Source organism: Equus quagga, chromosome 6 (assembly GCF_021613505.1).
Source record: "Equus quagga isolate Etosha38 chromosome 6, UCLA_HA_Equagga_1.0, whole genome shotgun sequence".
Classification (NCBI taxonomy): domain Eukaryota; kingdom Metazoa; phylum Chordata; class Mammalia; order Perissodactyla; family Equidae; genus Equus; species Equus quagga.
In genome coordinates, this window is record NC_060272.1 from 67849793 (window position 1) to 67876814 (window position 27022).

Here is a 27022-nt window from a genome sequence, read left to right on the forward strand (position 1 = left end):
ATGTTGTGAGACACTGGATCCTGTCAACCTCCTATGGAGAATGTATGTTTGTTTAGTTTTGTTTTAGCAGTCAATCAAACCCTGTTAGGCTCAGACTATAGTTCTATCTTGCCTTCTGTGGGCAGCATTCCAATGTCCATTTAGTGCAGCTCTTGCAGTTATAAACCTTTAAAAATATTTTCTAAAGCCTCAGATATCTGAGTCTTTTTCATGTTTAAGAAGTACTTTTTATTTCATTATTCCAACTGATAATTTTTATAATTAATCCAATAATCAGTAATTAATTTAATCACTGGAATGACCATGGGGTTTAGGGTTAGAGAGATCTAGATTCAAATCCCGCCCCTACTATTTAGCTATGTAACACTGGGCAAGCTATTTGAGTCTTATCTGCAAAATGGGAAAAAAATACCTGCCTTACAGCACTGCTAGAATGAAAATGAGACATTAGATGTGAACTATCGGCAGAGTCACTGCCAACACACGGGCGCACTCAATAAACCTGCGCTTCTACCAACATCTCATCAGGAAACAAAATCTCAGTAGTTATGTTTATAGGGAAATGCATTGGAAATAAGAACTGGGACCGTGTGTGTGTGCGCGCACGAGCACAAGTGCGTGCATGTATTTTTTTACTCAAGGGCCTATTACAATCTCTTGATTTTGATTTAGGTTGTTATGACTTATATAATTTTTTCCTTTTTTCCAATTTTATTGACATATAATTGATGTTTAAGGTATACAGCATAATGATTTGAGTTACATATATTGTAAAATGACTATCAGAATAAGTTTAGTTGACATTCATCATCTCATTAGATACAACAAAATGAAAGAAAAAAAACGGTTTTTTCCCTTGTGATGAGAACTCTTAGCATGTACTCTCTTAACTTTCATACATACCATACAGCAGCGTTAACTACAGTCATTGTGTTGTACATTACATTCTTAGTACTTTTTTTATCTTATAACTGGAAGTTTGTACCTTTTGACCACCTTCCTCCAATCCGCCTCTCCCCATCCCCTCTGGTAACCAAAAATTTGATCTCTTTTTCTATGAGTTTGGTTTTTACTTTTTTTTGGTTCCATATATAAGTGAGATCATACAGTATTTGTCTTTCTCTGTCTGACTTATTTCACTTAGCATAATGTGAGGCCCATCCATGTTGTCACAAATGGCAGAATTTCCTTGTTTTTTATGGCTGGAAAATATTCCATCATGTATATATACACCACAATTTCTTTATCCATTCATTCGTTGATAGACACTTAGGTGGTTTCTACGTCTTGGCTATTGTTAATAATGCTGTCATGAACACAAGAGTGCAGATATTTCTTCGACATAGTGTTTTTGTTTCCTTTGGATATATTCCCAGAAGTGGAACTGCTGGATCATAAGGTATTTCTATTTTTAATTTTTTGAGAAACCTCCATACTGTTTTCCATAGTGGCTGCACCAATTTACAATCCCACCAACAGTGTACAAGAGTTCCCTTTCTCCATATCCTTGCCAGCATTTCTCTCTTGTCTTTTTGATGATAGCCATTTTAACAGGCACGAGGTCTATCTCATTGTGGTTTTGATTTGCATTTCCCTGACGATTACTGACGTTTAGCACTGTTTCATGCACCAGTTGGCCATTCTATGTATTTCCTTCGGAAAAATGTCTATTCAGGGCCTTCACTCATTTTTTAATTTGGCTTATGTAGTTTAAGGAATAGGAAATATGACCCAAAAAGATAAAAGAAATAAATAAAAACTGTTTGTGTATATGAAGTACTACTTTACAGCATTATTCTTCAATATACATTTTAAAGAAGCTCTCAAATTCTAGTTTTTTCCAGGCCATAAATACAGATTAACAATATTAATTCAGAAGTTAAAATATGTTAGAGCCAGCAGCACCATTGAGTCAAAAGATAAAAGCAAAAGGAATTTTATGCTAAAATTAAACCTTTGTGTGTGTGTGTGTGTGTGTGTGTAAAACAGCAAAGAGAACACTGTAGGGATGAAATTCCTTTAAATTTAACATGTATTTGATAACAGGGATGCAAATATAAGTATTATTCAGTCCCTCCACTTAGAAAGCTACAAGTCTATTGGAAGAGTCAGGCATGTTCACAGAACTATAAAACATTATGTAATATATCATAGATAATTGCAATACAGATGATAATAACAAAATATGAGGAGGGAGAGTTAGAAAAGATAGAGAAAGCCAGGGAATGCTTTAGAAAGGGTGACTGAACTCAGCTATAAATAGGATAACCATACTTCCCTATTTCTTCCCGTGTATGTCTTCATAAATCAGCCAGACTGACCTTTTTAAACATAAATCAGGTCATGTTACTCTTCTGCTCAAAACTCCTCACTGCTTTTCACGCCACTCAGGATAAAGTCACAAATCCTTAACATGATCTACAAGACTTTCATTCCTCTGGTCACATGTTACTCTCCAGCCTCATCTCAAGCCACTACCCCATTCCTCACTAAGCTCCAGACATACTAGCCTCTCTTCTCTTCATTTTATTATTTCTAGGCTCTGAATGTTTGTAGTATTTCTCTCTTGAATGTTTAATGTTTTACACCCCACCTTTTGCTGACAAGCCCTGCTCATCCCTTCAGTACTTAGCTTAAACAGAGTTTCTTCAAAGTCTTTCCTGACTATCTAATCTAAAACGAAGATCCCCTGTTATACTTTCTCCGTCAAAGAACCTTGTATTTTTCTTTCCAAGTATTTATCAAAGTTGCATTGACATCTTTTATCTCTATAATTACTGTTTAATATCAGTCTCTTCTCCTAGACAATAAACTATGTGAGAGCAGGGAGCAAGTCTGTTTTGCTCACCACCTTGCTAGCACAAACAGGAACTCAGAGGTATCTGTCATTATATGAGTAAAAATCAATTAAGTGTAACTACATATTTCAAGGTAGATGATGATTAAGTGGCATGGGAAATTACTTTAAAAAGGCTCTTTGGAAGGAGAAGAACAAAGGTGGAAGACTGACACTTTTTGACTTGAAGTTACTATAAAACTACAGTATCCAAGACAGAATGGTATTTGCAGAAGAATACACAAATAGGTCAATGGAACAGAAGAGAGAGCCAAGAAACAGACCCCCATGATTATAGTCAATTGATCATTGACAAAAGAGCAAAGCCAATAGAATGGAGCAAAGACAGTCTTTTCAACAAATGCTGCTGGAACAACTGGACATCCACGTGCAAAAAAATCAATCTAGACACAAACTTTACATCCTTCACAAAAATTAACTAAAATGGATCCTAGACCTAATTGTAAAATGCAAAACTATAAAATTCCTAGAACATAGGAGAAAACCTTGTGACCTTGGGGTTGGTGATAGCTTTTTAGGTACAACAACATCAAAGATATTATTCATAAATGAAATAATAGATAAGCTGGATTTAATTAAAACTAAAAACTCCTGCTCTATGAAAGACATTGTCAAGAGAATGAAAAGACAAGCCACAGACTGGGAGAAAATATTTGCAAAAGACATCTGATAAAGGACTATTATCTACAAAAAAAAAACCAAAAAAAAAAACTCCTAAAATTCAACAAAAAGAAAACAAAAAACCTGGTTAAAAAATGGGACAAAGACCTTAACAGACCCCTCAGCAAAGAAGATATACAGATGGAAAATAAGCATAGGAAAAGATGCTCCACATCATATGCCATCAGGGAAATGCAAATTAAAACAACATGAGATACCACCATATACCTATTAGAATACCCAAAATCTGGTACACTGACAACACCAAATGCTGGCAAGGATATGGAACAACAGGAACTCTCATTCATTGCTAGTGGGAATGCAAAATGGTACAGCCACTTTGAAGACAGTTTGGTGGTTTCTTATAAAACTAAACATAATCTTACCATACAATCCAGCAGTTGTGCTCCTTGGTATCTACCAAAAGGAATTGAAAACTTATGTCTACACAAAAACCTGCACAACGATGTTTATAGCAGCTTTATTCATAGTTGCCAAAACTTGAAGCAATCAAGATGTCCTTCAGGAGGTGAATGGTTAAATAAATTGTGGTACATCCACACAACCGAATATTATGCAATGCTAAAAGCAAATGAGCTATCAAGACATGAAGGAAAAACTGCATATTACTAAGGGAAAAAAAGCCAATGTGAAAAGGCTACTTATTATATGCTTCCAATTAGATGACATTCTGCAAAAGGCAAAACTATGGAGACAATAAAAATGTCAGTGGTTTCCAGGGGTAGTGGTGAGGGGAGAGATAAACAGGTGGAGCACAGAGGATTTTTAGGGCAGTGAAAATACTCTGTTTGATATTATAATGATGGATATATGTCATTATACAATTGTCCAAACCCACAGAATACACAAGATTTAGAGTAAACCATGAGGTAGACTATAGACTTTGAGTGATTATGATGTGTTGACGTAGGTTCATCCTTGGTAGAAAAACGTACCATTCTGGTGAGTGATGTTGACAATGGGGAAGGCTATGCATGTGTGTGGGGATGGGGTACATGGGAAATCTTCGTACCTTGGTCTTAATTTTGTTGTAAACCTAAATTGCTCTAAAAAAATAAAGTCTTTAATAAAAAGGGCTCTTTTCAAAGAGCAGACTAACAGAAAAAGAAAAGGGGCTAATAAATTAATACGAGACATCTACTATGGCTCAGACATCAGGTTAAGCATTTTGAACATAATATTTCATTTTACTATTAAAATAACCCAATGAAGTAGGAATTATTTATCCTCTTTTCCGGATTAGCTTGAGTTTTGGTTTCATGCAAGGATAAGTACTTTTTGTCATTTAACGAAATTATTTCATTTAAAATATAAAATTGTCCCAGATAATAGACTAATTTATTGTTCCATTCCACCATCAGTATCACTGTAAACAAGGGTTTATACCAAGTATTCATTTATTAATTTACTCAACAAATATTTATGTAGCACCTACTATGTGTCAGGTGTTATTCTAGGTGTGAGAGATACCATTGTGGGCAAAAATGATAAAAATCTCTTCCATCATTGAGTTTGCATTCTAATAGGAAATGAAACAATAAAACTGATAAATAAGTAATATATACTATATATTAGATAGAAGTAAATGTTGAAAAGGGAAAAATAAAGTGGAGAAATACAATATAAAATACTTGGGGGAAGAAGTAGATTTTAGATAGAGTGGCCACAGAAGGTTTTTTTGAGAAAGTACCATTTGAATTAAACCCTGAAGAAAGTGGGAGAGGTAGCCACACAGATTTTTTGGGAGAAAGCATTCTAAGTACAGTAAGCACGTCCTGCAAGCTTGAAGAATAGCAGGAAGTCACAATAACTGGGACAAGAACTAGGGGAGAACAGGAGGAGAGGAGGTTAAAGAGTTAACAAAGGCTGGATCATGTACCTTCTCACCCACGGCCGACTCCACTGCAGCCATGTGGCCTCTGCCCATTTGTGAACAGGCCAAGCACCTCCGTCTTTTGCATGTTGTTCCCTCTGCTTGAAATGCTCAGAGGGTTTTTTGCTCCAGTGATTCCTCATCAAAGTGGACTTCTCTGACTATTCTATCAAAAATAACACCCTTCTTTATCCTTGTAGGTCATTGCAGGGTTTTTTCTTTCAATGACATGGGAAGGCTCTGGAGCAGCACTGTCCAATAGAACTTTGTGCAATGATGGAAATGTTCTGTACTGTCTTCCATGGGGGCCACCAGCCACATGTGGCTACTGAGTACTTGAAATGTTGCTAATGGAGCTGAGGCACTGAATTTTTAATTAAATTTGAATAGCCACATGTGACTAGTGGTTACCGTCTTGCACAGTACAGCTTTGGAGGTTTCTGAGGAGAGGAGCAAAAGGATCTACATTTTCAGAAGACTCACCCAGGCTGTGGTGTTGAGAATGAACTTCAGGAGGATAAGAGCAGAAGCATGAATTCTATTGAAAATGCAGTTTCAGTAAGTCAAGCAAGAAATGATGGTGCCTTGCATCAAGGCGATATCAGAGGAAATGGTGAGACGTAGTTAAATTCTCGATATATTTTGCAGTAGAGTCGATATGATTTGATGAAGAGCTCTATGTTGGATATGTTAGGAGTCATTAGATAAGAGCAACATTTACGGCCTAGACAACTTTAGGAATGGTGTTGCCCTTGACTGAGATAGAGATGGTTTGGGAGAAAATCTCAGGAGCTCAGTTTTATCATCTGAAGTGGGAGATGACTATCAGACATCCAAGCGGAAGATGCCAAGTAGGCAGATGGATATATAGGTCTGGAGATAAGTGACAGATTTGGACAAGAAATAATAAATTTGGGAGTTATTGAAATATTGGTAGCATTTTATGCCATGAGATTAGACAAAATTGCCTTGAGAGTAAATAAGACAAAAAAGAGAAGTAGTATAATGACTGAGCCTTATTAATTAATGAAATACTAAGGAATATTTCAGACAACAAAACCTACCCTTAAAGATTTACAGTTCAGTGATCCAGTCAGGAAAGGATGATAACAGAAAGAGGGTATGTTTTTTAGTTAGTCAGCACTAGGAATTAATGTGGAGGAAAGGACAGAAAACACTTGTTCTTCTGAGGGCTCCTGCCGCCAGTCTATCTGTCACTCTCATGAGACATCATAAAGGGTAAGCTGAGCAGAGCATGCATTTGACACTTTACCATATGACTCCCACTATGGAGGTCATTATCCATTAGCTATATTCTAATTATATGATGAAATAATTAAAACCCAAACCATGTACAGCTTTATACATTTAAGGCAATATCCTGAATCACATCAGCTGAATTATGTTATAGTCCTAACTGTATATAACTAAGTAGATAAATTCAATTCGGATGACACAAAAAGAGAGACAAGGTCTATAGCCGAGCAAAATGCTCATATTATTGCTATTCTGCATGATGGTTAAATTTTACGTGTCAAATTGGCTAGGCTAAGGTGGTTAGTCGTTTGGTCAAATGCTCGTCTCCATGTTGCTGTGAAGGTATTTGTAGATGTGATTAACATCTACAATCAGTTGACTTTAAGTAAAGGATATTACCTTCTATAATGTGGGTGGGCCTCATCCAATCAGTTGGAGGCCCTAAAAGAAAAGACTTGAGGTTTCCTGGAGAAGGAATTCTGAGTCAAGACTGTAATAGAAATCCTACCTTAGTCTCCAGCCTACCAGCCTGTCCTACAGATTTGAGACTTGCCGGTCCCCACAATCAAGTGAGTCAATTCTTTAAAATAAATCTGTATCTATATCTATGTTTCACATATATCCGATTGGTGGTGTTTCTGTGTTTCTCTGGAGAACCCTGACTGAAACACTCTGCCTCTATTTGTACAAGCTGTGTGATGTGATGTAAGTTTTACTTAACCTCTGAAAGCTCCAGTTTCCTCAATGCAATACGGAGAATAGCTTAGTATCAACCTTAATAGACATGTTATGTTCTGAAGGTTAAACAAAATAATCCATGAGAAGTTCTTAGTATGATGCCTGGCACACAATAAACATTCAATAAATGTTAGATTTTGCTATTATTATAAGAAGTAAATATTGGTGTTGACTATTTTTAAAGTCATGTTATAACATTTTACCTTAAATGTAAAAAATAAAATGTTTTCTTAAATCTATCATATACTTGTAATACCAGGACAGATGGTCAAACACTATCCTGGTCATATTCTAGATGCTTCTTCCTAACTAACAGAATCGTTTCTCCCAGAATTCTTCTCAGTAGTGTCCTGTCCACAGTTAACCAACCCCTAAACTGCCATACTGAGACTTAAGAAAAACATTTAATGAGACAAAATAAAACAAAGATATAAAAATGAAGAACATTAGCAATGCAAATATAGTGACCTGCTTCACTACTATTTTTCTAGAAAACTTCATGGTGCAGAAGAAAAAATATAAAACAATTTTATGCACATAAAATTTTAGGAAGGAGAACATTTATGATTCATAAACAAGCAGTTTTGGTTTTTCTTGTATAATATCATAAATGCCCTAATTTGAGATGAAAAACCTTCCTAAGAAAGACTGACTAGAAAAATATTAAAGAAAATTTTTAAAAAGACTGTATTACCCTCTTCATAGTAAATGCTTATTTTTACTTGTGTATAAGAAAAATTAGGAATTATATAAATTTAATAAATAGAAAGAGTTGACTCTGAAAGATAAAAAAAAGAGCCACTTTCTATAACTAACACACACATCACATATGATAGTAATCTAAAACATTTGTCAAACAAATTTTGTAATATGTTACATATTATTATAAATTAGAAATAACTTCCATTGGAAGTTCCATAAACTTCCATTGAATTTTCCAAGTAATTAAAAAATTTATAGCCATTTTTTCACTTCTAACTATTATAATTAACCCCTGAGTTATAATTTCCTGGTAATCTGTTCTCACTCACCTGTGAGAAACTGCTCCCCAGGCACCGTGCTTATTTGTGAGAATGTTGAGGATCTTCTGTTTCAGCTGATTTGCTGTCACGTGATCTCGATGCTTGGCGGCACTGATAAGATGGTCACACATCTTCTCTTCCTCTCTCCTGTCAGCAGCATACTGGGCACACTGTGACTGGGAAGAAATACAGACAGTGCATAATGATTGACGTACAACTTCTACCCTGTGTAAGTGAGGAATGATATATAACCTTAAGTTAAAGGGTAATAATTCAATTTTTAAAACTCAGATAATGTAATCTTTTGAAAGTTTATTCTAAAGAATACATACAGTCATCTTTCTACATTTTTATATATAAAGTTTAAGTAAAATAATTTGGATAATGTTATATAAAGCAATTAATGACTTCTAAGATTCCTTCCAATTCTGAAATTCTTCCAATTCTCCAATTCTGAATTTTAATAAGTCCCCAATAATCATTTTAGAAAGAAAAATGGTATATTAAAATATAAATTTACTTATTATTTTAACCAATATAGTATGTATGTCACTCAAAATAAGAGTTATGTTCCTGATAATTATATATAGATCAAAAACTTGCCATTTAATTTACATTTTTCCATTTCATAAACAGCAATGTGGTGTAGAGGAAAAAAAGTAATAGTTTAGGAATTTAGACCTGGATTTTATTTCACACTTTATGAAAATTCTTTATTTTTCCGTCATACTCAGTTTTATATTTGTAAAGTGAGGAACTAAGACAAGGTTTTCTCTATGATCTCTCCTTACTCTAGAATTTAATGTGCTCAAAGGTTCTCATAACTACCATCTTATTTGTATCTTCTTTAATAATCAGTGGTCCTGTCAGCTATCTGTATTCATCCTCATTGGTATTAGCAACATAGCTAGTCAATCTCACTGTGTATCAAAGGGTTCAATATGAACAGGAGGATGAACATCTCTTCAATCATAAGTTAGATTTTTTTGTATAATAATTTTTGTATAGGGTGGATTGACTATAAATTTTAACATTACCAAGTATTTAATATGAGTCATATAACTAGGAACAAAAAAAGTCTCATACATATAAAAAATACATATAACTAGTTCACATTCATCATTTCTATGTGAAAATTTGTTTCACGGAAGGTATCTGAACATATCCCTCCCATCTATCTATTGATATAGACTATGACAACAAGGCATATCTTTCAGAGAAAGAACTCTGCGGTAATTTAAGAAGGATTAATTCATTTTCCAATTTATCTTTTTGTACAGGGAATCACCAATTAGTACAATGATCTGCCTCCATAATGAGGTTAATAATTCATTAGCTCATTGGAGAGTACAATTAAATTTTCATTTTTCTTCCTTAACAATTACAGTGGGTAACTAAAAAATCTTAACTGTGAAGTGCCCATCTCAAATTAAATATACTTTTTCTCTTAATTCCAGGCTTATAAGGGAGATAGAGAAATTCCTCAAAAAGTCCTAGTAAAATTTCATGACTTTTATAAAATCTTTGACAATTTACTAGTGATGTGTTTGGTAAACTACATATACATACACACACACACACACACACACATCGATGCACTTACCAATATAACTCTAACTTCAAAAGAAAAAATTCAAATATTTGGCTTAAAAAAACAATGTCCATTCATTACATGAGTGATAATACTGTCAAAATTAGATCTACATTAGTATTTTATTTTATGGATGCATAATCTAAAAAGCACTGAGTCTTCACATCTTCTCCACAGCTTCTTATCACCCTTAGCCATGCATCTTCAATAGGAGTGGTCCCAACCCCAAGGGGGTGAAAACTGGTGTTGGGGTGTGGGAAACAACTGTACTCTTTTTATGTAGAAAGCACAGATGTCTATATAGTATACAAATAGATATGCAGCATATTAATAGTAATAAAATTTCATGGGGGGGAGGGCCATTAGGACAAAAACTGTCTGAAAAGATTCTTTAGGGGGAAATAATGAAAAAAGGGTTGAGAAACACTGTCCTTAGCTTAAAATCATCTTGGTTAAATATGTGTTAAAGCTGGTAACTAATATCTAGCTGCTTGAAAATCTATTTCAAATACTTTCACATGACAAATATTCATCTGTTTATATCCCCTCACAGTATCTTGAGTTTCTTAGGGGAAATATGATTGACTCAAAACTGATCCTGCAGGGAACTGAGTTAATGTTCTAAATCTTATTTAATAACAGAAGTCCTAAGTTAATTGAATATTCTTATTTTGTTTAGAATTCTGACCTCTCTTATACCTAAATATATTCTTCAAAGAACAGATAACTCAATTTTTTCTCGTCATCCAGATTACAGCATGATACCCTGATAAATATCCAATGTTATTTATTGTTGAAGAGATACGAGACTTCACTTTGACAAATACTTAATTGTCAACATACTTGGATCAAAGTTTAAAATATTTGGTATTATTTTCAAAATAAGGTTGTTGCAATCCTGTATGACAAGTGTGTGCTGTCTCATTCTGACAAATGAAGCCGAGGTTATGGGTATTAAAGCAACAACAGCTATTTTTCTGTCTCACGCTTTTCAGCTAGCTAGATCAGAGATCACTAGACCAGGACAGCAACTTGCATGACTAAGAGAGCTGGTTTGCTGAGATAAAAATCCCATCAAAACTGAAATCTTAGGCTCTGATTTCCAGCCACACAACACTGGTTCGCATGTTGCTTCAGGAGAATACATCGGTGGAATTTTATTTTGAAGGCCACTGATGGTCCAACCTAAGCCAAATATCAGGTCACCTAAATATTTCAAAACCAATTTTGTTTTGTAAATTGAATGAGCTGAAATATTGCTATATTTAAAATACTGAAATCAGGATATTTGTTGAATTGAGGCAATACAAATGAGGGCAAAAAGTTACTGACATGCCAGATATCTAAAAACAATATTTTAATTAAAAAACTATTAGTATGGAATATATAGTACTTCAAAATCCTTTAGTTTTTGCATATAATAAAGAAGTGATAATCTGTTCTTTACTCAAGGTACTTATGAGAATTTTTAAACTTATATTTCCATATATCTCTATAGATCCACATATATATCATATAAAGTAGTGCTTCAGTTGTCAATAAAATATCAATTATAAAAATAAAACAAGAACTAAAATGATCATTGGCTACTCTGAAGATGAATACGTTAATAAATAATAAATTATTGAATGCTTGGCAAAACTGTTTCTTCATATAACTGATTGTTATACCCATATCTAATCATGTGTAAACTCTGCTAGCTTAAAAATTACTAAAGTAATTGCATTATAAAATTTTATTTGCCTTTAAGAGAAAGTTAGAACAACTTTAGCCTATCACATAGTTGGGCACAGGGCAGGAGGGATCTCTTCAAATGAGGTGAAAACAAACTAGTGCTTGTGTTTGACACTTAATAAAGCTTTTAAAAACAGGAACTGAAATACCTTCAGTGAAATTTTCCCCTTAATAAAAAACCTTCTATATAAGGTTGCCATTGGGGATGGCTGACATAACAGAAAAGCAGAATTTAATCTGCTCCTAAAACTTACCTCAAACTCTGCATGTTTATGTACATCCTCAGCTCTCTGTCTGTTCAAAATAAACTCAGCTTCATTTGCAACACGAACTATATGGTCCTTCATAGCATGGCAGAGTAATCTAAAAAGAAAAATACCTTTGCGATTATTCTTCTTAACAGCTTTGGTTAACTAATATTTTTCAATAATCAAATTTCAGTATTGCAAATATTAATTACACAGAAATTTTAGATAAAGTTACATTATAAACTTAATGTAGTTTAAATTATAATTCAGTGACATTAGAAACATAGAAATATGCCATAAAACTGTTACAGCAATACCTCTGTTAAATACAGTGTGTCTTATGAACGGATCATTCAGTTAACTCAATAAAGTTAGTTATGCAATCAAAATCAAAGCCTTTTTTTTTTTTGGAGGAAGATTAGCCCTGAGCTAACATCTGCCGCCAATCCTCCTCCTTTTGCCGAGGAAGACCTGCCCTGAGCTAACATCCGTGCCCATCTTCCTCTACTTTATATGTGGGACGCCTACCACAGCATGGCGTGCCAAGTGGTACCATGTCCGCACTCGGGATCCGAACCAGCGAACCCCAGGCCGCCGAAGCAGAACATGCGCACTTAACTGCTGCGCCACTGGGCCGGCCGAAAAATCAAAGACTTTTGACGAAGTGTTGTAAAAAGGTTAAAACAACAGAATTCACTATCTTAGAAGTAAATTTTCACACAAAACCTGGACGACCATAGAATAGAAAATCTATAGACTCAATCTTTAATTAATACAGATGATAGGAGTAAATGACATCTAAAATTCATCTAAGTGCTAAGATTCTAAAATCTAAGATGGAACTACAGTGAAACAAAGTTTGAAAAATACAACCATGGGGCAAAAGTTTTTTAACAATAAAAGTTATTTATTTGAATATTCAAATTGTTTTTAAAAGTGTAATAAGATATACAATGAAAAGACTGTCACTGCATCCCCTCTCAACCTGATTCTCACCCTCAACAGGCAGTGAGTGTTATGAGTTTCTGCCTAGGTTTTCAAAGACTTTAAAAATATACGTAAGAAAATACATTCTTTTTCCGCGCTTTCTTACATGAATATTAGTATAATAATATTCATATACTACACAGTCTTTTCTGTACCTAGCTTCTCTCACTTAGCAATACTATCTTGGAGATCTTTTCATATCTATACACAGGGAGCTTCTTCATGCTTCTTTTATGGCATGGGGCAGAGGTTACTTCCAAAGATGGCTGTTACAGTATCTCCCATCCCACATGCTCTTTTGCAGTATGATATTGTCATTGTTCCATCAAAAAGAGGAGTCTTTTTCCACTCCCCTTAGATCTGCCTGGTGACTTCCTGTAACCAACAGAATACAGCAAAAATGATGCTATGCGACTTTTGAGGCTAGGACATAAGACGACTTGCATCTTTTGCCCTTCTTTCTTGGAAGTCTCTCTTCTAGAATCTGCTGCAATACTGAGAGAAGCTCACACCAGGTGGAGATCCTCAAGGAGGAGAATGGAGGTGCTCAGGCTCCCAGGCCTAGATGAGCCAACCCAAAAGCCAGCCTCCCAGGTAACTAACTGCAGCCCCAGATAACTCCACATGCAAAGGAACAAAGAACAGCTTAGCTGAGCCCCATGAATGAGCATCATGAGAAAGAAAAAAGAAAAGCTGTCGGTTTAAGGCACATGATGATAATGACGATGAAGATGATATTGATCAAAACAAATTGACCAAACCATTTATTGAGAGCTAGGTATAAATAGGTATAAATAGGTAGTTTATACATAATACTTAATTCTCACAACAATTCCCAGAGATATATAAGATTATTTTCATTTTAAAACATAAGAAAGCAAGCCTCAAAAATTTAAGTTCCTTGCCCCAGATCATAATTTTTAAAATAATTCTCATAATTTTATATTTTACATTGCATCTTCATTAACCAATATTTTTTAAAGTAAAACCTTTTAGTTATTTTTACTACTGCCATCCTCCTCTGTGGACATTCTAACATTAATTCTTTTTGTTTGTCAATTAAAAACAATGATTAGGCATTTTCAAATCTTTTAAAACATTTTCTTTTGCAATAAGTATTTACTGTGTTAAAAAAATAAAAGGATATTTGAAGTTAACTCTAAGTCCTTCTGGGTTTTTTCTTAAAGGGCAAACTTGTAAGTAATTTCAGTTCCTTCACTCATGGCTTTCTAAATTCAGTGCTAATACTCATATTCCTTTGTTACACAGTTTTTTCTCCCTAGATTTTTAACAAGTGCTATTTTCAGGATTGCTGTTCTCATTTTCACTGCTCATTAATGAAACGAATCATCATTTTTATTTCTTCCTCAAGTTGTCATAAATTTCAATCAGAACGGGATAGATTTAACCTCATTATAACTTTTGTATTTACTAAATACTAACTCATAGTAATTCCTCCCAAATCCTTCACTACATTCTGTCTACCCATGACAAATTCATCTTCCTCACTGATAAACACGTATAAGCAAAAGAAAAAAATATTACGTATCCTGATATTTCTAAATTATTGCTTAAATATAGTTTTTAGAAACTATATATGTCTTTGAAGTGAGTCTGACTGTATTGAATTTACTTTTTTCTAATGTATTAAGGTTGAATTACATAGTGCAGTAGTCCCCCCTAATCTGTGGTTTTGCTTACCACGGTTTCAGCTACCCACAGTCAACTGAATTTCAAAAATATTAAATGGAAAATTCCAGAAATAAACAATTCCTAAGTTTTAAATTGCACATCATTCTGAGAAGCATGATGAAATCTCACCCAGCCCTGGTGCAGCCAGCCAGGGACGTGAATCATCCCTTTGTCCGGGGATCCATGCTGTAAACACTATCCACCCAGTAGTCACTTAGTAGCCATCTCAGTTATCAGATCGACTGCAGTGGTATTGCAGTGTTTGTGTTCAAGTGACCCTTATTTTACTTAATAATGACCCCAAAGTGGAAGAGTAGTGATGCTGGCAATTCGGATATGCCAAAGAGTAGTTGTAAAGTGCTTCCCTTAAGTGAAAAGGTAGAAAGTTCTCCACTTAAGGAAAGAAAAAAAAGAGTATGCTGAAGTTGCTAAGATATATCGTACTTTTTATTATAGTATATTGTTATAATTATTCTATTTCATTATTAGTTGTTAATCTTGTACTGTGCCTAATTTATAAACTAAACCTTATTGTAGGTATGTATGTATAGGAAAAAATATAGTATATATAGGATCCAGTACTATCCTCAGTTTCAGGCATTTTCAGTTGGGGGTCTTGGTACATATTCTCCATGGATAAGGCAGGACTACTGTACTAAGTTTTAAAATCTTTTCACCAAATTGTTCGCAATATCTGTGTGGCATCTTTCACAAAAATTAACAGGTAAATGGTATCTTTATTTCAAGGCAGTAATGTAAATTCTGAGCAGCACTGAATTCAAGATAGTTCTCAATAGAAATCTTTCCAAAATCCATGTCTGGTCTGACATAGATATAGTTATTCCATGATGAGATTCCATGACGAGTGAAATAACGACTCCCTGTTGGATCAGCAGGAACTTCCTGACAGTATGACAGAGGCACTGCTAAAATCTTGCCCAGCAGCAGGATAGGTAGAAACATCAACTGAACACATGCAGCAGTAATCTCTACCCACTTAAGAGGGACACAGGCACATTCCAATGGGAATGTTGTCTAGCTTTCAGCACAAAAGGTAACGACAACACAAGTTATTAAAGGATACAAAGGTTAGGGGAATCTGTTAGAAACCATAATACTTGGAAAAACAGGCTCAAACTCCTCTATGAATAATGTTGGAGGGCAAACAGCGATATGGATAGTCTTAATCTCAATCACTGAGGAAGCTGGAAAAATAAAAGAAGTTAAAGACTATAACCAACTCTAAGTATTAACTTTTGATGGAATTATTGGCCTCTATTTTATATATCGGAGGCTTCAAAGGAGAAAAGAGATGTGAGATATTGGTCTTCAGTTCAATCTCTTTGCCTAGTACATGAAGGCTGGAGAAAGCCAAGAAGAAATCTAATATGCACAGATCAGTGCAGATTACAAAATTTAAACAGATTGACAAAAGACAGAGGGAAGGGAGAGACTCAGGGTCTGGCTGGTTAATAGTTATTACTCCCAGGAGCAAAACAGTGGGCTGGCAAAGCAAAGAGGTATGGTGGCAGAGAAGTGGGTGGGTTGGGGAAGACTCTTGCATCAGAAACAATGTTATCAATTATCTGTCTTTCTGTCTCTGACACTTATGAGTTACATATCAACTAAGGTATGCTGTTTTATTTGCATGCAGAGAAGGCATCTTCTTGTCTGACTCTTATTCTTATTACAGGTGTGGAAAACCATTCACCACAGTAGCTCACAATTCCCAGACCTTTTTGGAATGTAAAATTGCTAAATCTAAGATTCCTTTAGAATCTTCAGTTCTACCTCACTTCAGTAAATCACTCTACTGGCCATAATTGGCTTCGCTTCTTAAATCTTTAAGCCCCAATAATCTACTCTCTGGTTACAAGCTCCTACCTTACTGTTCTCTCTCCCCTTCACTCATCTCTCCCTTGGCCTCAGGCAAAAATAAACTCTTGACTTCCTTTAACTTCCACTTCTTCAATCTCTCTCTTTCCTTAGTCCTTCTTTCACTGCCCAGTTTCACCTCCTTTCTCATCAAGCTTGGATCCCAGGATTCCACATTTTAACCATTCTCTTGCCAGTACCTTCACTAAATTCCTGATCTACCCACTGCCTCTGCTCAGAAAATAGTTAACCCTAGATTATGACACTGGTGTCCCTCTTCAGTTCTACATGTGGGCTACTGAGGAAACTCACAAAGCCAAATTTCACTAAAGAGGAACTTTGTATTTCTTTTTCACAGCCTATTTGTTTTACTCAGGTTTGAGAGACTGCGGAAATGTCTTTACTGTCCTAACCTCAATCGCTTAAAATTTTTATTTAAAAAAATCTAATAATATATTTATTTGGGCCTATATTTGTATTTATTTGAATATATATTTAGTGTAAATATACATCAAAATAAATGCACATGCACACACATACATATCCATCGATATCGTGTATACACATACATACATATGTATATCAACCACTCTGCTGTGCCAGCATCCTCTTGCTTCTGTAACACTGTTTTATCTCGTTTATGTATCTACGCCACAACGTGTTCAGATTTGCATTTCTATGAGTTTTATAAATAAAGCTGCAGGTTTTCTTGTTCTTTTCAGATTAAGAAAATCTTCTATTCCTAGTTTGCTACGAAAATTTTTTTAAAATCAACATTGTTGAATTTTATTTGATGTGTCTGCACCTACTGAGATACTCAGAAATGATTTTCACCTTTAATATGATAAATGAAAGACATTTATAGGAATTTTTAAATGATGAACAACTTTTGAGCTCCTGGGATAACTTTCCCTCATCTCCCTCCCACAACCCACACCCCACAGCCCTAGAATGTATCTATACACGGCTGGATTGGGTTCCGTTAGTATTTTAATGAGGATTTACATATGCACATTCATAACTGAGACTGGCCTGCGATTTTCGTTTCTCTCATACATCTTGCTTGCTTGTGTAGTCAAGATTATAGAGGCCTCAAAGAATGAGTGGACAGCATTCCCTCGGTTTCTCTTCTCTAGGAGTTGGTATAGGGTCGGAATGGTGTTTTACTTGAACGTTTGGTAGAATATACCTCTAAACAAATTCTATAAGAAGAATTTTCACTGATTAAATTTCTTTCATACTTAAAGGAAAATTTAGGATTTTTTTTTTCTTATTCAGTTTTGGGAAGTTATATATTTTCTAGGAATTTTCCCACTTCCCTTAAATTTTTAATTTTAATGGTAAAGCATTTGATAACACTCTCATTATCTTTTCTAATTTTATCTATAATTATGTCCCCTTTTTATTCCTTATGTTAATTGTTCGTGTTTTTCTATTTGGTTCTTGATCAATCTTGGTAGAGTTTGCCTTTATTATTCCTTTTTCTTTTTTGGTGAGGAAGATTTGCCCTGAGTTAACATCCATTGGCAATCTTCCTCTTTTTTTTTTTTTTTTTTCTGGGGGAAGAATGGCCCTGAGCTAACATCTGTGCCAGTCTTCCTCTATTTTGTATGTGGAATGCTGCCACAGCATGGCTGATGAGTGGAGTAGGTCCGTGCCTGGGATCTGAACTCATGAACCCAGGCCGCTGAAGCAGACAGAGCCTGGGGAAGTTTAACCACTCAGCCTCTATTTGTTTTTTTTTTAAAGAATAAACTTCTGTCTTGTTAATCCTCTCTATTGTATCTTATTTTTCTATCTCATTGATTTCTGTTCTGGTCTTTATTATCAGCTTCCTTCTACTTTGTGAAGGCTTACTCTGTTATTTCCTAACTTGGACATTCTTCTTCTAGTTGGGGAGATTTAAGCTCACTAATTTTAGGCTTTCTCTTAATGTAAGCTCCACTTTCCTCACATTACACACGTTTTGATATTTAGCATATCCAATATTGTTTAGTTCCAAATACTTTTTCTCTTGATTTTTCTTTAAAATATAAGCTACATGGATACTTAAAATCTTTCCATAATTATGAGGATATTTTAATATAATTTTTTCTTGTCCTTGTCTTCAAATGTAAATGTATAGTGGCCAGATAGCATGGTAACACTAATTTTTAAATTTGATGAGACTTGTGTTATGATCTGGTTATGTGGTCAGATTCTATAAATGTTCCATGTTTGTTTGAAAATAAGAAGTGTTCTCTAGGGTTGGGTGCAAAATTCTATATATGTCCATAAAATCAAGCTTACAAATTATGTTACTCAAATCCTGGATATCTTTACTGAATTTCTTGTCTGCTGGATATTTTGATAATTGAGATACGAGGGTTGGAGTGTTGAAATCTTCCATAAAGATGGCAGATTTGTCATTTGCTCCCTGATGTTCCACTGATTTTTGCTTTTCATATTTTGAAGCTATTTTGTTTGAAACATACACGTTTAGAACGATAGTATCATACTGGTGAACTCAAGTTTTTCTAACTATACGACCTAGTTCATCCCTAAAAGTGATTTTTGCCTTGAAATCTATTTGTTTTCACATTAACATATTTATGTCACCTTTCTTTTGGTTACTGTCCAGTATACATTTTTCTATCCTTTTACTTTCAACATTCCTTAGGCTTTAGGTATGCTTTTAGTAAATATAATATTAAATCCAACTCACAAATTCTGTTTTTAACTGGAAATTATAGTCCATTTCCATCGTTTAAGGCTATTGATATATAATGTACTTATTTCTAATCTAATACTCGTTTATTTCTGTTAGCCTATGTTTTTGTTTTTTTCTTTGAGGAGGGCATAGAGGCTTTGCTTTGTTTTGTTTTATTCCCTTTTTTTAATTCTTCATTACTTGGAAATGTATTTACTCTATTCTTTTCATTTCCATGCTTGGAATTTTAACAGGTACAGCTAACTTAACGAAGTATAAAGTCAAATAATAGAACTCTCTCCCACAACAATATGACCTAATGATCCTCTTTTGACTTACATGCTACTGTCCAATTCAAACTCACCTGTTACACATCAGTACCACTTTATAAAGACTACGTCTATTGAGATGTACCTATATGTCTACCAACTTATTTTCACACGTTTTTTCTTGTATCTCTCTGTCCTTCTAAGATTATTTTCTTTTATCCTGACATGTACACATTGTAAGTTTCTTAGTTGCTGTTCTCTAAGTGGTAAACTCTCTTAGGATTTTGATTTCTCTAAACATTCTTTTCACCTTAATTTTTTTAACAGCATCTTTTATTGAGATATACTTCACATAACAAAATAGTTACCATTTTAAAATGATGCTTTTGTGGTTTTAAGTACATTCACTATGTTGTACAACCATTACTACTGTCTAATTCTAGAATATTTCCAACATCCCTGAAAAATCTCCATACCTATTAGCAGTTAGTCTCAATTTTCGCTTCCTCCTTCCCTCTGCTCCCTGGTAACTGCTAATTTACTTTATTTCTATCTGGATTTGCCTATTCTGGACATTTCATATAAATGGAATCATAACATACGTAGCCTTTTGTGTCTGGCATGTTTCACTCAGCATAACATTTTTCAGGTTCATCTATGTGTTGAATGTATCAGTACTTCATGTTTATGACAAAATAATATTCCATTGCATGTTTATACTATATTTTGTTTATCCATTCATCAGCTGATGGACATCTGAGCTGTTTCCACTTTTTGGCTACTATGAATAATACTCTTAGGAACTTTTGAATACAAGTTTTTGTGTGGACATATGTTTTCAATTCTTTTAGGTATATACCTAAAAGTGGAATTGCTGGGTCATATGGTAATTCTATGTTTAACTTGTTGAGAAATAGCTAAACTGTTTTCCACAGTGGCTGTACCATTTTACATTCCCACCAATAGTATGTGAGGGTTCCAACTTCTGCACATCCATGCCAAAACTTTTTATTGTTCATTCTAAAAATTATATCCCTTCCAGTAAATGTGAAGTGGTATCTCATTGTAGTTTTGATTTTCATTTCCCTAATGACTAATGATGTATCTTTCATGTGCTCATTGGTCATTTGTATATCTTCTTTCGAGAAATGTCTATTCAAATTGGGTTGTCATTTTATTGTTGAGTTGTAAGAGTTCTTTCCATATTCTGGATACTAGACGCTTATCAGACACATGATTTACAAGTGCTTTCCTCAATTCCATGGGTTGTCTTTTCACTTTCTTGATAATGTCCTTTGATGCACAAAAACTTCAAATTTTGTTGACGATCAATTTATCTTTTTGCTTGTACTTTTGGTATCATATACAAAAAAACACTGCCTAACCCAAGGCCATGTAGATTTTCACCTGTTTCCTTCTAAGATTTTACCTCCTCCATGTGTCTTTCGTGCATTTTGAGTTAATTTTTTTTTTTAAAGATTTTATTTTTTCTTTTTTTCTCCCCGAAGCCCCCCGGTACATAGTTGTATATTCTTCATTGTGGGTCCTTCTAGTTGTGGCATGTGGGACGCCGCCTCAGCGTGATTTGATGAGCAGTGCCATGTCCGCGCCCAGGATTCGAACCAATGAAACACTGGGTCGCTGGCAGCGGAGCGCGCGGACTAAACCACTCGGCCACGGGGCCAGCCCCTATTTTGAGTTAATTTTTACATACAGTGTGAGGTAGGGGTATAGATTCATTCTTTTGCATGTTGATATTCAGTTATTCTAGCACTATTTGTTGAAAAGACTGTCCTCTTCCCATTGAATTGGTTTTGTTACTCTTGTTAAAAATCAATTGACCATAAATGTATGGGTTTATTTCTGGACTCTTAATTCTATTAAATTGGTCTATAAGTCTATTTACTTCAGTACCACACTGTTCTGATGATTGTAGCTTTGTAGTAAGTTTTAAAATCAGAAAGTGTGAGTCTATCCACCTTATTCTTCTTTCTCGAGACTGTTTTGGCTATTCTGTGTCCTTTGCAAATTTCATATGAATTTTAGGATTAGCTTGTCCATTTTTGACAAAAAGACAACTGAAATTTTGATTGGGATTTCATAGGATCTAGAGATAAATTTGGGAGTACTGTCATCTTAAAATTAAATTGTCTAATCCATTAACATGGGAGATCTTTCTAGTTATTTGTAGCTTCTTTAATTTCTTTAAAAACTGTTTTGTAGTTTTAAGTGTACAAGTCTTGAACTTCTTTGGTTAAATTTATTCGTTAGAATCTTATGTTTTAAAAAATAGTAATTGTAGTAAAATAACATAAAACAAAATTTACCATCTTAATCATTTCTAAGTGTACAGTTCAGTGGCATTAAGTACATTCACATTGTTTTGCTATCATCATCGTCATTCATCCACCCATCCATCCCTCCATCCATCAATCATCTTGCAAAATGGAAATTCTGTACCTATTAAACAGTAACTTCCCATTATCCCGCCCTCTACCAATCACTTCTCTACTTTCTGTCTCAAGTTTGACTACTCTAGGTAGCTCATACAACAGGAATCCTAACAGTATTTGTCCTTTTATGACCAGCTTATTTCATTTAGCATAATATCCTCAAAGTTCATCCACATTGTAGAACGTGCCAAAATTTCCTTTCTTTTTAAGACTGAGTAATATTCCATTGTATGTATACACCACATTATGTTTATCCATTCATCTGTGAATGAACACTTGGTTTGCTTCAACCTTTTGGCTCTTGGAAATAATGCAGCTAAGAACATAGTTATACAAATATCTCTTTGAGTTCCTGCTTTTAGTTCTTTTTGGTATGTACATAACCAGAAATCAACCTGCTGGAGGAACTACCATACTGTTTTCCATAATGGCTGCACTACTTTAGATTCCTACCAACAGTACACAAGGGTTCCAATTTCTCCACATCTTCATGAACACTTGCTATTTTCTATTTTACTTTTTGTTTTTGATAGTATCCATCCTAATGGATGTAAGGTGGTATCTCATTGTGGTTTTGATTTGAATCTCCATAATGATTAAGGATGTTCAGTATCTTTTCATGAAGTTATTAATATCTTATTCTTTTTGTTGCTATTTTAAATGGAAAGGTTTGTGTGTGTGTGTGTGTGTAAGGAAGATTGGCCCTGACCTAACATCTGTGCCAATCTTCCTCTATTTTATGTGGGATGCTGCCACAGCATGGCTTGACAAGCAGTGCTAGGTCCACATCCAGGATCTGTACCTGTGAACCCCAGGCCTCTGAAGCAGAGTGTGCGAACTTAACTACTTAGCCATGGGGCCAGCCCCTCAGGTTAGATTCTTTACTTAATTTCTGGCCAAAGGTTTAACAGCATTGCTGCTTTAGGCATATGCCCCCAGGGCATTCTCCTTGAGGCACCAAGTTATAGGATGGAATGGCAGCCCTGGAGAACTCCTAAACCATTTATAAGACCCATATTATTACTCTAGTAGGATGTGAATGTTCTGCAGCAGAAGGTAACCTCAGGTCCCTGAATAACCCATACAACTTTAGTAAAAGTCCCTATTCAATTTTCAATCCATTGAAATGTGACTTTAAGATCATACTATACTAAATTAATCACCTAGTTTAGTCAACTTTACCTCCTTAAAATATGTTTACTCTGTTTATTCATTTCACTAACATTGCCTTAAATTAGGCCTTAATCATCTCTGGATTTCTACAGCCCCTGAAATTTTCTGCCTCCCCCAAATCTTCCATCCTTCCAACACATTTTTCACTTTGTCATTAGTGTTATTTATACTTAAATTTCTTCAATGGTTACCTATGATAGACAAGATAATAGTCAAACTTACTATACACAGATGTCTGTCTACTTCTCCAACCTTATCTGCAGCCATTTTAACATACTTATTCTATGTTCTAGAAAAACTTTTGCAGTTCCTTTAATGAGTCATGCTATTTCAGAACCTTTATATGTGCAATTTCTTCTTCCTGTAACCCCTGCCACGCCCTCCTCCCAAGAGCGCTAACAGACCTTCTCCCAACTTCTCAAATGTTCTGGGCATTATAATATTTATCACATTGTTTTATGATTTTTTTCTTTCTTTCTTTTCTTCTTAACAACTCTCTTCCCAACTATGAAGTTCATTAAATAAGGTACAATGCCTATTCATCTCTGTATCCAACATGATTTGCATGGTACCTGTTACGAAGTATGGACTCATAAATATTACATGGCTAAATGGATAAACGTCTGAATGAATACACGAGTATGTTACAGGGGAAGGAGCAGAAAAGAAGAAATAGATTTTAACGGTAAGCTAGTTTCTTAACACTATACAATTTTATGATACATTTAGCACACAGAAAATGAGGTTAATAAATATCAGACAATTTAGGAATATCCATTACAGAACACTTTCCTTCTCACAGTATCTATAAAACAAGTGAATGAAGTGGTCTTCATCTTCTAATGTAAGTTTATTTTTCAGAGGAAATAGAAGAAGAAAACAATTTGCTCAATCCTATTCATTGCTCTTCTAAAACAGAGTTGTTATGGATATAGGAAAGAAGATGTCAGGAAGCAAAATAAACTACTCTATTCCAAATGGAATAGTTATAAGGAAGGCAAGTTCTGATGTTCTAAGGAAGTATCCAATATTATGCAGTTTCTTATAATTTAAATTGCTTGGCTTTGACCTGAGACTCTGAGATCCTGAATATTAAATATAAATAATTCCTGTAATTTGATAAAATAAAAAAAAAATCAATCGAAAAGGCAATATGAGAGGTCAGAAAAATGAGTCTTCCATCATTTATAGATGAATGAGAGGACAAAAGGCAGAACTAGCTTGCATTTAAGTTTTGCCTTTTATTAGCATTATGAACTCGGACAAATAATTTTCCGTGTGTCTGAGTTTCAGGTTCCTGATTAGGAAATGGAGCTGCACTGTTCCAGATATCCCATAAACTGCAGGAAAGAGTGCATACCCAAACTGTAAGGTTAGATTTTAAGATCCTTATTTATTTAGTCAAGAAGACAGACTCCGATGGGAAGTGAAATAGCCACACGGTGCAACAGCAGATGTAACACCTCACTGTCACTTCCTCTGGACCTAAAACCTCAAAAAAGGCAGGCATAGAGTTTCTGGTGACATTGCAAGGTAGAATCTGGCTGGATTGGAGCAGCTTAATTTCTTCCAGTACTCTAGACCTTTAACAGACTATTAAAAAATCTGGAAAAATAATTACCATTTTTAAAAGATGTTTAAATTTTTAATTTTTTTATTTTGGAGAATGTTTACGAGCTTTGTGCTCTACTAGCTCATGAACCAATTCAACGTTAATAAATCTTCACTCAATAAAAAGAGCTGAATACATGCCTTGTTGCCCTGAGAAGTGTATCTCTGACCCTCACTTTCCTGCATTCCCCAAAAGTACATTTTTTTAAGGAGGAAAAACACTTACCCCATATGGTTATGAGAAACAAGTAAGAGAATATTTGTAAAGTTTTTGATACATACTAAGCACCCAAAAATAGCAGTTCAGATTTCTAAAAGGTCGACACTGATACACTGGTTATCTTTATACTCATTAGAAGGAAGAACAAGAGATGACAGATCTTAATATTTAGCTGTGGAGCTCCATCCATATCAAGCTGTGCACTTCTGCATGTTCATAATTTAGATTTGTAATTTGGCATATAAGTTTGAAATATACTACTAATCAAACTCTCTTTTTGAGCATGACCCCATTTACTCAATTTCGTGAGCTGTAAAATACAAAAATTAGAAAACTGAGGCATAGTGGTGGTCCATATAGAAGGCTTTTCTGAGTCTTTCTATTGGTGCAGAAGAAGGAAAGGTGGGAAAATAGACAGCAGAGACTTAAAAATCTCTCTCTCTATATAGCTATTAGGAAAAAAATTACATAGGAAAACAAGTTATTCTCATAAAATACTAAATATTTCCCAGAGGATAAAATCTATCATTATTCACACCTTTGGGTCAACTGATTATATGAAAATCTATTATATAAAAATATATAAAAGCAGAATGTTATATTATCTACCATGAACCTAAATAGTCATTACACTTCTTAGAGCAGCATGGAAAACAATGACTTAGTTTATGATCCTATTTATGCTGCCAGTTATGGGTAAGGATGGTGATAATTTTACATGGCTGGTAAAATGACTAAATTAAGCATAACAGTTCTCAAATTTTGATGTACATTAAAGATCCTGACGACTTGCAGACCATATTAAAAATGGTAATATCCAAGTTCCACCCAGGGATTCTGACTCCGTATGTCTGATGTGAGACCCTAGTATCTCCATGTATAATAAGTATCCCTCATGATAGTGATGTACATCGAAATTTAAGGACCAGTGAGTTAATGCTGTGTGAATGATGGTAAAGTCTAGATCTGATTTCTCAGTTAGCTTCATTCAGTTGCATAGTCACAAAATCTACCCCTGAGGTTAACTAGCACAGAGAAACTATTATTACAAAGATTGTAAAGAGAACGCACTTATCCAACATTGTTAGGTTAGGGTCACTTCTTAAGATGAGTCTCCAAGTATTCTAATACTAGTTCAGTCACCATATGTAAGGAAGTCAAGTCTCTTCTGTTTTATGGGTGCAGACAGAGGGAGGTACTCTCAACTTGTTCATAGGTCAGAAAGGTCCATTTATATTAAATCTCCTACTTTTCTCCTTTCCAATCTCTTCAGTGACCAAGGTTGGTTACCTATTTACTCTTTTTCTATGTAAAACTAGTCTCAATAAGTTAATGTCCTTATGGAGGATTTAAATAATTTAATATAGTTAATATAATCCTATTTAATATAGTTTAATGTAATCCTATAGTTTAATATGGATTTAGAAAACATTGCTCTCAGAATAGGACATGTTAAGGTTTCTTTGAGACACAAACTGGATATCATCTAAGAACAGTGGCTTTCAAACTGTGCCCCAAAGTAAAATATGAGAGATATATTTTATATCATAAACCTACAAACCTACACAACAAACATTTCAGCAAACAGTATTTACTTGAACAGGCAATGTACCCAATTATTTTGTCCATTATTTACTATTTCATACTTTTGAAAGTGCTGATAGCAACCCATTAAATTGATTTCATGTCCTGTTAAAGGTTAAGACAATAGTTTTGAAAATACTGGTCAGACGACTTCCTCCTTCTATAGTTCACCCTGGACCAAATAATCAAGCTCCTGGCTTAAATTCTGGGATTCCAAGTAAACAGCTCAAAGATATAACAACCAGGAGAAGAGCAGGCAGTGCTAACAGTTATAACAAAGTCTGAGAAGTGATGGGATAGGGGTTCTGAGTTAAGAAAAACTGAATCAAGATCAGAGACGTGGCAGTAACTAAAGCGAAGAAGGCTCGTTTCAATCCACTTTATTTTATTTGCCTCCTAATAATAGGAGTGGAGAAACATGGATTAATGGTGTGAAAGGAAAATTTTGGAGGAAAATGTAGAAGCAAA

At 34.6% G+C, this 27022-nt stretch overlaps 1 protein-coding gene across 10 annotated transcripts in view; it reads right to left on the reverse strand.

Moving 5' to 3' along the window:
• Window positions 1-27022, reverse strand: part of NBEA (neurobeachin) — a 679748-nt gene that overhangs the window by 280669 nt on the left and 372057 nt on the right. For all 10 annotated transcript variants that reach the window (XM_046664612.1, XM_046664614.1, XM_046664615.1 and 7 more), the window contains 2 exons: window positions 12008-12116; window positions 8438-8604 (listed from right to left, as the gene is read on the reverse strand). In XM_046664612.1, the coding sequence (XP_046520568.1) occupies window positions 8438-8604; window positions 12008-12116 (276 nt within the window). The remainder of the gene's footprint in view (window positions 1-8437; window positions 8605-12007; window positions 12117-27022) is intronic.